The sequence below is a fragment of the Melitaea cinxia genome, chromosome 25 (assembly GCF_905220565.1).
Source record: "Melitaea cinxia chromosome 25, ilMelCinx1.1, whole genome shotgun sequence".
Lineage (NCBI taxonomy): Eukaryota > Metazoa > Arthropoda > Insecta > Lepidoptera > Nymphalidae > Melitaea > Melitaea cinxia.
In genome coordinates, this window is record NC_059418.1 from 3,772,341 (window position 1) to 3,786,375 (window position 14,035).

General features: G+C 34.5%; 1 protein-coding gene across 1 annotated transcript in view; it reads right to left on the reverse strand.

The window, feature by feature from the left end:
* The window catches only part of LOC123666162 (signal transducer and activator of transcription 5B-like), a 46,041-nt gene extending 32,058 nt beyond the window's left edge, over window positions 1-13,983 (reverse strand). The window contains exons 1-8 of the mRNA XM_045600367.1: window positions 13,933-13,983; window positions 12,284-12,360; window positions 11,082-11,231; window positions 8,490-8,610; window positions 5,970-6,090; window positions 4,951-5,060; window positions 1,496-1,602; window positions 564-768 (exon numbers count right to left, since the gene is read on the reverse strand). Coding sequence (XP_045456323.1) covers window positions 564-768; window positions 1,496-1,602; window positions 4,951-5,060; window positions 5,970-6,090; window positions 8,490-8,610; window positions 11,082-11,231; window positions 12,284-12,360; window positions 13,933-13,983 — 942 coding nt within the window. The remainder of the gene's footprint in view (window positions 1-563; window positions 769-1,495; window positions 1,603-4,950; window positions 5,061-5,969; window positions 6,091-8,489; window positions 8,611-11,081; window positions 11,232-12,283; window positions 12,361-13,932) is intronic.
* Window positions 13,984-14,035: the final 52 nt, after the last annotated feature.

Sequence of the window (14,035 nt, forward strand, 5' to 3'; positions counted from 1 at the left end):
ATGGCGTGAACTCGTGTGTTTTGCCTATAGTCACCAAGCTGAGCAGGCGGGTTGGCGACCACAGGGCTGGCTTTGTCGCACCAAAGAAACTGCTGCCCGTCTTCGGCCTGTGTATTTCAAAGCCAGCAGTTGGATGGTTATCCCGCCATCGGTCGGCTTCTTAAGTTCCAAGGTGGTTGTGGAACCTTGTTATCCCTTAGTCGCCTCTTACGACACCCACGGGAAGAGAGGGGGTGGCTAAATTCTTTAGTGCCGTAGCCACACAGCACAAAGTTGGGGTACTTCTCCATAATTTGAGCTATGATATAGAAATAAATAAAACAAAAAACCGTCAGCACGGACCACGTCTTAGGCTCTTAGCTTTACTAGGCAGTCACAGGACTGTCGATTTGTAGTTTGAGTAATAAATCACCCATGGTAATTATGTTTAATAAAATGTATGTAAAATGGCATGATGTTTATGTGTATAAAAGGCATGGGCATTTTACAGCCCGTGGACGTTAATTTTAAATTAAAAAAAATTGAGCTGGATATGCTCTACACCTGAGGTAGTGAGCACTGACCTGCTTGGTCAAGTCATCAAGCATCTCGGTGAGGTGAGGCTGCCTCAGTTCGGCCAGCATTTTGCCGTTGATGCGAGTCACGTTGACCACTTGTTGGCGCGCGCTCCAGATGAGATCAGCCAGCATCTCGCACCACTCTTGGATCGTGTTTAGATTAGATTGCATCGGCACACCGTTGCCACTCAACTGCTGTTCTCGCTTCCATCTAGGAGGAATTTGTGAAAGACTTATGATGTATTGACTATTCATTTGTGCTAAATTAACTTAAGTTTACCCTATTTGCTTCGCTTGCGCGATTACTTGAGAACCGTTTTACTGATTTAATTAAACTTAAAAAAAAGTTTTCTAATATTTTTCAGAAGGTTCTTACTAAATGAAAATTTATGAAAATCGCGTGAATGAAATTGGAAAATTACAAAAAAATTAACCGTCCAAAGAGCGCGTCAGTACGATTATATGTAGTTTACAACTAGCTGTGCCCGCGACTTCGTCCGCGTGGAATTTGACAAAAAAGTTATTTTTCAGTTCGCAAAGCTATAAAATAAATTTATAAAATAAAAGTAGCCTAAGTTACTCCTCACTACATCAGCTATCTGCCAGTGAAAGCCCAGTTAAAATCGGTCCAGCCGTTTCAGACATTAGCCGGAACAAACAGACAGACAGACAAAAATTGTAAAAAAAGGTTATTTTGGTATATGAAGTATGTATACATCCATATGTATTTAGTAAAAAGTGGTTATTTTAATATTACAAACAGACACTCCAATTTTATTTATTTGTATAGATTAACGTTGTCTGGACGCGATTCATTAGACAACCTATCAGATGTGTCATCTTGCATGTGTACTGGTTCATTATCGTTAAACACATGAAGGTATGTACTTTATAAGCCCGATTTTGTACTAAGTAGAAAGACTATTAACATAACTAACTTGATCAGCTCCTCATCTAACACTTGGCTCTGAAGCTGGCAAAGATTGGTGATGTTCTCCTTCATGTGGTCGACCAGCTCCATCTGCGACTGGTTTATCTGCGTGATCTGGAATATTTATTTCATAATAAATATATATTTATGTTTTAGTTTTGACCGCCTAAAGACAATAAATACTTTTTTAAATGAAGGAAAAATTCTTTATGGTTTCCGTAAAAAAAAATCCTAATATTGTGTGTATACATATCAAATAGTTTTTAGAAATCAGCAGTTACATCAGCTGTACAGTTAACATATTTGTTATCAATTGAATACTTTTAGGCCTATTTTATTGATTTCTGATTTCGACTTTTGTGCTTAACAGCACATTTCTCGATTCATTTATATTCATAACAGCTGATCTGGCGAACTTCGAACCGCGATATTTGTTTTTTAATTTGCAATAAGATGGACAAAGTTACATATCTGTAGTCTATATACAGTAGTTTCAAATGTTAGCCCGGATAAACATTGTGACAAGATTATATAGATAGATAAATAAAGATTATGCGATCAAACTCTACTTTTAGTGGCAGATAATTGTATTTGCAAACTAGTTGAGACGTCTAGAGGGTCAAACAAATGCAAGCAATTTTTTTCTTAAGAGCCATTTCACAATTTTACGCTCTGCAAATTTGGTCGCATCGCGCGAATCGTACGAGCCGATTTTTGTGCTAGTAAGTATAGTGTGACAACCAAAAGACCATCTTGATAGTTTTCTAATGTATAATAAAAATTGATAACTATGGTATAAAATGTTTTTTACATAATTAATTTGTTCAAAATTTCAAGTATGTTATATAACAACAGTCAATAAATTTAAAATAAAAATAAAAAATCGATTTTATGAAACAATGTTTTTTTAAATTGATTTAGTTTTTTTCAGTTTACGAATGAATCTAATATTTACGATATGAATAAAATAGCATTTTATGACATCGACACCGACAAACATATTAATTAACAAATAACAAGACAAACAGATTGAAATACCTATTTGTATTAATAGTGTGAGAAAAGAAAATTAAATTATACATTTGTTTACAGAAATTATCGTTATATTATTTTACAGTCATTTTCGTAATATGTTTATTTTATTATGAAAGTATCAAATGCGTTTTATCCGCTATAACAACAGGCGCTTGGCGCGTGTGAGCGAAAGAGACGGCTGCGCAGAATTTGGCATAGACCTTACCTCTAAGAGCGCTAGCGCTCGACTGATTTACCGGGCTTGATGCGTGGTAATATATACTATCTTTTTATTATTTAACATAAAATGTATTAAAAATAATTACATCTTTTAATTATTTTTTTTGTATTCCTTAATGATGTAAGTTTACTTTGATGAAGATAGTTCGTTAAAATTTCTTAGTTTTCTAAGAGAAATATCGCTTTTAAAATTGTATTTATTTGGAAAATATTCGTAACTTTAAATTTTTTTTTATCGTTTAATAGAGATACAAATGGAATAAAAATCTATGATAGTATGCAACAAAATTATATTCCACATATTATGATATATTTTTTAAATGGTTTCAACGTAGAGGTTATTGAAAAGTAGGACTTCAAAGTATACATTGCGACCGTTTACCTAGGGAGGAGGCTGATGAAAAGGTTAATAATTTTATACACATAATATAAATCAAAATTCTGATCCGACTATGGACTACAACAAAGGTTGCTTTATTATATTTCAAGAATATAAATTACATTATTGCATCCAACACTGACATTAACGACGTCTTAATATTACAATTTCGCGGATTGTTACCGATTTTTGTGAAATAGCTCTTAAGATTAATAATAATGATAATAATAACTTTATTTGTTAAGCACACAGATCTTAACACACAAAATATATACATATACATATAACATCTGAGGCAGGCATTACATTCAAAGTCTTAAATCTAACACAATATTTAAGAAATAAAAAATAAAATAAAAAATAAACAATAAAAGAAGACAATAGCGCGGCAACAGTGTGTTTCACAAAAAAGTGGGACTTCAGCTATCTTATATATATAAAAATCTTGTGTCACGATGTATGTTGCCAATAAACTCCAAAACTACTGAACCGATTTCAATCAAATTTCACATGTACCCGTATTTTAGTCTAACTTACTGGATAGGATAGTTATCATCTCAATTATTCGCTTATGTCGTGAATGTGAACGAATAAAATGTATCAATTAATTGTTTCTTAAGCAAGTGTTTATTTACTGTTTAGTTTTATGAAGTTCTCATAGATGGCGGTGTACGTTGATTCATCGATAAAATTCTTCAATATTGTTTGACATGTAGGCTGCAAATGCACCCAATAGATGGCGATGTGCTCTGTTTAGAATATAAATTCTATTACTTTATTTCACGTGATGTTTATTTATGTTCACGGTATAACCGTATTATTTTAATGGTTTGTGACTGATATTTTTATAATTATACTGCGTATTATGTTACAATAATATTAACAATTATATAAACAACAATTATTATACAATAAATTACTGAACAATTGGTCAAAATCAATGTTATCTACCTCATTTATAAATTTGAGTTTTTAAATATTATCAATCATATTGTTTTCTAATGTTTACGCGAATTTTACTCATTTAATAAAACACTTTTTTCGGATTTTATCGCGGTTTATTGTTAACTTTTGATTCCCGACGTTTCGGATACTTTACAGCAACCATGGTCACGGGAGGACTGTCATTAAAAGAAGTCATTGTTTATAAAGAATGCAGTTTAAATAAGTTTATAAGAAGTGCAATGGAACGGGCTATGCTTGGGGTCTCTCTCAAAGATAGGATTAAAAATGAGACTATCCGCGAGAGAACGAAAGTAACCGACATAGCCCACAGAATTAGCAAGTTGAAGTGGCAGTGGGCTGGTCATCTGTGTCGTAGGACCGATGGCCGTTGGAGTAGACGGGTCCTAGAGTGGAGACCGCGTCTTGGCAAACGCAGTGTGGGACGTCCTCCGGCCCGTTGGACCGACGATCTACGTAAAATTGCCGGTGTAGGCTGAATGAGGATTACGCAAGAGCGGGATGTCTGGCGCGAACTTGGGGAGGCCTATGTCCAACAGTGGACTGCGATAGGCTGAAGTGTATGTATGTTATAGATATAGGTAAATATTATTAGGTTATAAAAAATAAAAAACTTAGTTCGCCATCTTTAGAAGTTCGCCATACTGGATTTAGGACTTTTATTTAATACTAATATAATACGAGTGCATTAAATATTAACATCTAGTCCTACATCTTGGATGTGCCGCCATGTTGGATTTAGAATGACGTCACACAGCTAACTATGCATCGTCATCAGAGCTGTGTAAGCAAAATTTCAGTTCAATCGTTTGAAAATATATGCTTGAAATTAAGAGAGAGAGAGCTTTTAATAAATAAATACTCACCAGCACATTAAGCTTCATTTCCATTTCTTCGATCTGTACTCTAAGACACGCCTCTAGTTCCCGATCCTCTTCCGTCATTGGGTCCGACTGTTGCAGGTAGTTAATGTGACCTGCACGGGACAGAACCTATGTAACTCTGTTCATAGCCACAGTGGGTAAGATGGGGCATTTGCCCCACCCTGAAACAAAACTAATAATGGACAATTTAGATTTTAATAAGGAAATTGTAATTAGATTTAGCTAAAACCTCCGTAAGCTATCATAGAAGCAGTTTTTACGACTTATTGAGTTTTTACGTTTATTTGTGTTGCTCTACATTTACAAAATTCTGGGTAGCTCTGTTCTACAAACATTTCGAATATTTTATAACTTTATACGAAACGTTAGCGCAGCGGTCACAGCGCTGGATTGTGTATGTTGCGCTAGCGATCGCGGGTTCAATTCCCGTACATGGCATACATTTGTATTGGCCATACAGGTGTTTGGGGTGGTCTGGGCGTTTGTGCTTGTGTATTGTTTCTGGACTCCCGATACAGGAGTAAAATCTTATTCAATTCGTTGAGTGAGAGACGTTTATGTATTATTTATTTATGATAGGCGAGTAATGTTGCGTATACCCCGTTTTTTAACAGCTATCTTCTACCTAAGGTTACCAAAAGAGATCGCTGCTTTAGCGTCAAGGCCGCATCTTGAACTTCTCTGTTTCTGATATATAAATATAATTTTTGGCAACAACAGTGTTAAAAATATAACAAATATGCGACCAATTTTAACTGATATAAAAAAGATTAGGTTCTCAAATGTGTTTTAAGTCGTCATATTTTACTGGGTGTACCACAATTCAAACATGATCACACGACGAGCACAATCTTTGGAATAAAGAATTATCAAAATCGGTACATATAGTAAAATATTATGGAAACAAACATAAAAAATACAAAGAGATTCTCCTTATTTGAAGTCGATTAATGATCACATAAGTAGCAGTAAAATTTATAAGTGTTTAAATATGGCCTAACGTTTATCCTTAAGGCACTCGTGGTATTGCAGGATGAAAGACTCTACGTTGGCCTGAAGGTCGCGTATTTTCTCACCGGCCATGTTGACTTTCTGTCTCACCGTCTGTAGTCCTGTTGATAACTGAAACAATAAAAGTAATTTCTGGGTGTAGGCCTCTTTTTTAACCGACTTCCAAAAAAGGAGGAGGTTCTCAATTCGACTGTAATTTATTTTTTAACCGACTTCCAAAAAAGGAGGAGGTTCTCGAATTTTTTTTTATGTATGTTACATCAGAACTTTTGATCAGGTAGACCGGTTTCGACAAATTTTGTTTTAATCGAAAGGTTGTGTGTGCCAATTGGTCCCATTTAAATTTATTTGAGATCTAACAACTACTTTTCGAGTTATATCCAATAATGCGTTTTTACTTGACGCTTTTTTCGTCGACCTACATTGTATTATACCGCATAACTTTCTACTGGATGTACCGATTTTGATAATTCTTTTTTCGTTGGAAAGGGGATATTTCTATTTTGGTACCGTGATAAGGAAACCAGGATCTGATGATGGAATCCCAGAGAAATCGAGGGAAACTCTCGAAAATCCGCAATAACTTTTTACTGGGTTTACCGATTTTGATAATTTTTAATTTAATCGAAAGCTGATGTTTATGATGTGGTCACGTCATATAAATTTTATTGAGATCTGATAACTACTTTTTGAGTAATCTTTGATAACGCGTAGTGCTTGACTATTTTTTCGTCGATCTACGTTGTATTACTTGTCGATGTAATTGAAGTCGGTTTTTTTTTCGTTTGCGAGCAAACACAATTATTTAATGTATGTTACATCAGAACTTTTGACCGAGTGGACCGATTTAGACAATTTTTTTTAATCGAAAGGTGGTGTGTTTCAATTGGTCCCACTTAAATTTATTTGAGATCTAACAACTGCTTTTCGAGTTATATCTAATAATTCGTTTTTACTTGACGCTTTTTTCGTCGACCTACGTTGTATTATACCGCATAACTTTCTACTGAATGTACCGATTTTGATAATTCTTTTTTTGTTGGAAAAGAGACATCCCTAGTTTAGTACCATGATAAGAAAACCAGGATCTGATGATGGGATCCCAGAGAAATCGAGGTAAACTCTTGAAAATCCGCAATAACTTTTTACTGGGTGTAACGATTTTAATAATTTTTAATTTAATCGAAAGCTGATGTTTGTCATGTGGTCACATATAAATTTTATTGAGATCTGATAACTACTTTTTGAGTAATCTTTGATAACGCGTAGTTACTTGACTATTTTTTCGTCGATCCACGTTGTATTACTTACTCGTCGATGTAATTGAAGTCGGTTTTTTTTTTCGTTTGCGAGCAAACACAATTCTTGATTAATCTTTGATAACGCGTAGTTACTTGACTATTTTTTCGTCGATCTACGTTGTATTACTTGTCGATGTAATTGAAGTCGGTTTTTTTTTGTTTGCGAGCAAACACAATTATTCATGTAGGAGAAGTGTTGGAACTTAATCCACCACGCTGCTCCACTGCAGTTTGGTTGATATAATCCCGGCTTAGAGTTACGATCGCTATCCGGTATTTAAGACAACAACCAGGACCGACAGCTTTATGTACTCTCCGAGGCACAGTGGGGAGATATTTAAGAATATATAGGTAACGAGACCTGAAACAAATATTTAAGCCAATATAATCTGCCTCGAATGAAAATCGAGTCCGCGACCGCCGGCTTCTTGACGACTTCAAGCGCCGAGACACCGAATGGTGAAATGGTTTTAAATCGATATAAATAAACAAAAGCTAACATACACACACAGTCTTCTATTCCTAAGATTGGCAATTAGACTCAGTGTTCTAAACAACTGCTGACTGTTTTGCATTTTTTTTTTTATATTTATCTACATCTACACAACAACAACAATTTTCTTCATTTTTCATTCTGCAACTTAAAAACATTAAGATGTCCGTAAGTGTGTGTTAGTAGATTTCTTTTTATACTAGCTGTGCTTTGCGGTTTCACTAACGTAATTTCCGATCCCGTGGAAATATCTGGATAAAAGTTCATCTATTAGTTTCATTACAATCCCTTCATTAGTCTTCGCGTGAAACGGTAACAAACATACATTCATCCATTCTTTAAGATCTAAATAATACTCTCAAATAGTGTTTTTTTCCTGTGGTGAGAAAGGTAACTAGACCTAGGAAAGGAGGTAGGGTCGACAACGTGCTTTCAAAATTCAATGCCTCTTATTGCAGTTAATTTTATTTTATTTTATTTAGGAATCAAACAGTACAATGACCATAAACAAATCGTTTCCAATAATTAAAAAAAAACATTAAATAAGCTAAATAACTGACATTTATAAAGAAACTATCGATTAGTCTTCATAGTCTGTATTAAATACTAACCTTTTACCGTCATATAGGAATCAAGCTTTTGCCACCCTAGTCCTATATAAAAAGGCCTCGCAGACTTTCGATTATAACATAAGTAGGGAATATAGATATACAAACCTCGCTATATTTCCGTTCCGTCTGTGGCTGTATATACGACGTCCCCATCGCGTTCTGGATGACCTCCGTCTCGAGGGCCAAGCAACGCCGCATGTAGGTGTATAGCTCGTTCGGAGCGTGGCTGAACACAAGAACACGTTTAAAGTTACACTAACGTTAATTTGACCGTGGATTTGACACTAAAGGCCTGTTTGCCGGAAATAAATATTTCTACAAATACAAATATTAATCCCGAGCGGGATCACACCCGCAGGCCGTCGGTTTTTTAAGTGAGTAATGGCACCACTACACTGGAACACTTGTTGTTGATTAATATATGCGAACAAAAATACCTCACAATTATGGTAAAAAAAACATGTAATCAAAAACTTTAACTGTCGGATACCATCATCCGTCAAATAGCGTTATCCACAACCTGTGAAACATAAGGGCCTGTAAAACAGTGTCCATCAGATAAGTTTATGATACATAATTCGTTTTTACCATCGAATTCCACTATATTTATGAGATATTTCTATTTGAAATTATAAATTTAAATCCTACCGTTAGTTTATTTGTAACTTATGTGCAGGACAAACTTCCACAATCGGAGAAACCAGCCTTTAAAATTATATAAAAACTTATTTGAGGGTAGTTTTAAAACATTTAAAATTAAACTTACAAACACAATACTGGCAAACTACTTTAAAGGTTTTCGAGCTTAATCGATTGAGTCTCTAGAAACACCAGACACAAACACGGACATAATGGCTTAAAGTGGGAGGAAATGACTAAAAAAACTTTTTTTCTATCTTTTAAGGTAGCAAGCAGCTGAAAAAGTTTCCACGATCTCGGTGCCAGCTGACATTAATTTTCATTCATAGTAGCATAAACTATCACCAGGAAATATTTAGTTAAAAGGAATCACTGAAATTATAATTTTTTTGTGGATCCTTTTCTTAGACTAATAAGCCTTTTTTGTGCCTATTTAGACAATCGATCTGAAGGAGTAAACACTAGGTGTGCGTCGGAGCTGACACACAAAATTAAAATGTAACAATGAAAATTTTTTTGTCAGCAGAAAGTAGAGATTTCAACAAAAAAAACGCGCAACGATTTGTTTTTGTAAAAGTAGATATTGACGTGAAAGTTTCTAATTGAAAGTTACGATGCTTTTTTGATTTCTTACATATAATAAAATGGTAGGAAAGTCAAAACTGTACATTGAATTTTTTTTTTTAAAGAATACTTGGGGTGTAATCTACAATCGATACCGAAGTCAAAAATATAGTTTTTAGAATTTTTGTCTGTTTGTCTGTTTGTCTGTATGTATGTCCGGGATAAACTCAAAAAGTACCAGATGGAATTACTTCAAATTTAGCACGAATACTATTAAGAAGTCGGGTCAACATATAGGCTACATATTATCTTGCTATCACCTACCGGGAACGAGCAGTGAACCTTTATTTCCTCAACGCATTCTGTAACAACGTGTAATCTAACGACGCATATTTTAATGTTGTTTTTATTATGTTAATAACCATGCTATATAAGCTAGCTTCAGAGTATAAAAATCACGCAATATAAGTAACTAAGCCGATAAATATAATTAAATCGATATAAGTAGACAAGACAATTTTAAAGCAGCGCCATCTATAACATTTTTCTGTCGATATGAAATGTAAAGAAGAAACGGGTAATTGAATGTTATTTTAAAAGGTATAATCGTAGGTATTTTTGATGCTATATAGCGTTCACACAGACGACGTCGCGGGCAGCAGCTAGTATTAAATAAAAATAAGGTGAAAAAATAAACATTATGATTAAAAAAATTACAGTGTATTTAGAACATAAAACACAAAAGTACAGATTTTTTTTAATTTTTTTGTATTTTGAGGTTATGTTAAAAATAAACCGGCCAAGTGCGAGTCGGACTCGCGCGTTGAGGGTTCCGCACAAAAGTTATTAAAAATATTTTTATTATATGATGTAACTAATTATTTATGCATTTCGCAATTTTTCCTTTATCTGTGCTATAAGCTGTTACTTTGTACCAAATTTCAAGATTCTGAGTTCACGGGAAGTAGCTTTTGTAGGTTTTGATTCAAATCAAATTCAAGTCAAAATTTGCATCATAAACGGCTGTATCTTTTGATTGTGTTGGCTTAGAACTTTGATTTTTAGACAGTCTTGGGATTGGAGCAGTAGACTTGAGTATTTGATATGAATTTCAGCTTGATACCTCCATGCCTTCTTGAGAAAAAGGATCTTGGCAGACAGACGGACAACAAAGTGATCCTATAAGGGTTCGGTTTTTTCCTTTTGAGGTACAGAATCCTAAAAAGTGCAAATACATAACTTGTAGACCTTTTTCTACCTATTTGTTATTTCGTTTTCAACCTTTTAATCTCACCCCTTCTTACTTCCAGACATCAAATTACCTAAAAAAATTTTTTATTTTTTTTGTTATATTTTCCTAGTTTTCTATTGGGTTTCCTCCTGTTCTAATGGCTTCGACCCTAGTCTTATGATGTGCAAATGAGAGTATTATCATTAATAAATCAACATGTTACGAATCATAAATGAAAAACTTACCTAGATGTAGGTACTTACCTATATTGCATGCGGAATTGCTTAGCGGCTTCTAGAAGCTTCATCTTCGTTACGAACATGTCTGGGGACACCATCAGCTCTGCATGGGTAGTGATCTCTTGGACCAGTTCCTCAACGAAGCATTGCTGTTGCTCCTCTGGCTCTGGAGTCCTGGAAAAGAAGAAAGGAACATAACTCGCTGATACCTACCGCTCTTCTTAGTTTATTTTTTATACAACTAGATCAGCAAATAAACGTACGGCTCACCTGATGGTAGCATCGCAAGCGCGTTGCCTACCCTACCCCTGACGCTCGCTATGAGCTCTGGTCACTTTATATGTAGGCCACCGTAACCACTTACCATCAGGTAGCCGAACGCTTGTTTGCCGACTGTCGTATAAAAAAACATGGGACACCAGGTAGGAACGAAATTCCTTCGGATAGTATAGAAGCAACACAATTTAAAAATAATTGTGTTTGCTCGCAAATGAAAAAAAAACGACTTCAATTACATCGACGAGTAATATAACGTAGATCGACGAAAAAATAGTCAAGTAACTGCGCGTTATCAAAGATTACTCAAAAAGTAGTTATCAGATCTCAATAAAATTTACATGTGACCACATGACAAACATCAGCTTTCGATTAAATTAAAAATTATTAAAATCGGTACACCCAGTAAAAAGTTATTGCGGATTTTCAAGAGTTTCCCTCGATTTCTCTGGGATCCCATCATCAGATCCTGGTTTCCTTATCATGGTACTAAATTAAGGACATCCCCTTTTTCAAAAAAAAAGAATTATCAAAATCGGTACATCCAGTAGAAAGTTATTCGGTATAATACAACGTAAGTCGACGAAAAAAGCGTCAAGTAAAAACGCATTATTAGATATAGCTCGAAAAGTAGTTGTTAGATCTCAAATAAATTTAAATGGGACCAATTGACACACACCACCTTTCGATTAAAAAAAATTGTCGAAATCGGTCCACACGGTCAAAAGTTCTGATGTAACATACATTAAAAAAAAATACAGTCGAATTGAGAACCTTCTCCTTTTTTGGAAGTCGGTTAAAAATTGATCAATTCTCGAATACTATATGGTACATAGTATTCGAGAGGTATAGATGGTACTAATTTGGCCGGGTGTGATATTTTGTTATAAATCCATAAGATATAATTTGCAATCACCTATGTACATGAAATGTTATGATGTAGCACTCACCATATTCTGGATTCGATCCAGCTCGCAAGGCAATGGCGAACCTCGATGGGGAAATGTTCCCCGTAAACAGCGCGCACCTGTTAAATAACATTAATAGAGTAACTATAATATTCATGTGATTTTTATTGGAAATGTGATAAAGCGCATTAACTAATTAATTAAATCCCTTTTTAACCGACTTTCAAAAAAGGAGGGGGTTCTCAATTCGACTGTATTTTTTAACCGACTTCCAAAAAAGGAGGAGGTTCTCAATTCGACTGTATTTTTTTTTTTTTTTTTTTTTTTTTTATGTATGTTACATCAGAACTTTTGCCCGTGTGGACCGATTTCGACAAATTTTGTTTTAATCGAAAGGTGGTGTGTGCCAATTGGTCCCATTTAAATTTATTTGAGATCTAACAACTACTTTTCGAGTTATATCTAATAATGTGTTTTTACTTGACGCTTTTTTCGTCGACCTACGTTGTATTATACCGCATAACTTTCTACTGGATGTACCGATTTTGATAATTCTTTTTTTGTTGGAAAGGGGATATCCCTAGTTTAGTACTGTGATAAGGAAACTAGGATCTGATGATGGGATCCCAGAGGAATCGAGGGAAACTCTCGAAAATCCGTAATAACTTTTTACTGGGTGTACCGATTTTGATAATTTTTAATTTAATCGAAAGCTGATGTTTATCATGTGGTCACATATAAATATCATCGAGATCTGATAAGAACTTTTTGAGTAATCTTTAATAACGCGTAGTTGCTTGACAATTTTTCGTCGATCTACGTTGTATTACTTGTCGATGTAATTGAAGTCGGTTTTTTTTTCGTTTGCGAGCAAACACAATTATTTTATGTATGTTACATCAGAACTTTTGACTGTGTGGACCGATTTCGAAGAATTTTTTTTAATCGAAAGGTGGTGTGTGTCAATTGGTCCCATTTAAATTTATTTGAGATCTAACAACAACTTTTCGAGTTATATCTAATAATGCGTTTTTACTTGACACTTTTTTCGTCGACCTATGTTGTATTATACCGCATAACTTTCTACTGGATGTACCAATTTTGATAATTTTTTTTTTCGTTAGAAAGGAGATATCCCTAGTTTAGTACTATGTTAAGGAAACCAGGATCTGATGATGGGATCCCAGAGAAATCGAGGGAAACTCTTGAAAATCCGCAATAACTTTTTACTGGGTGTACCGATTTTAATAATTTTTAATTTAATCGAAAGCTGATGTTTGTCATGTGGTCACATATAAATTTTATTAAGATCTGAAAACAACTTTTTGAGTAATCTTTGATAACGCGTAGTTACTTGACTATTTTTTCGTCGATCTACGTTGTATTACCTGTCGATGTAATTGAAATCGGTTTTTTTTTCGTTTGCGAGCAAACACAATTATTTCAATATACATAGTTTTTTGTTATTAAAAAAAGTTACTACTTCGACTTCAATTAACATTTAAATAAAAATATAAATATTGTTCATTAACGTGGGTAGTACAAAATAGTAAACTAAACTCGCATTAGTAGAGATAACTAAACAAGTACTCGTCAGGTCACTCAGGTCTCACTTAGATTTTAAATGGGAGCACGTGACAAGCACCTACTTTGCAAGAACTTTCTTTTAGCAAGTCTTTCATAAAGCTTACCTTCTGAAGGCTCTCAGGCGGTAACTTCTGTGCTCTTGACCACAGCGACATTGTTTATCTGCAAAAAAAAATAGTTATAGGTATAATTAAATTGTTACAAAAC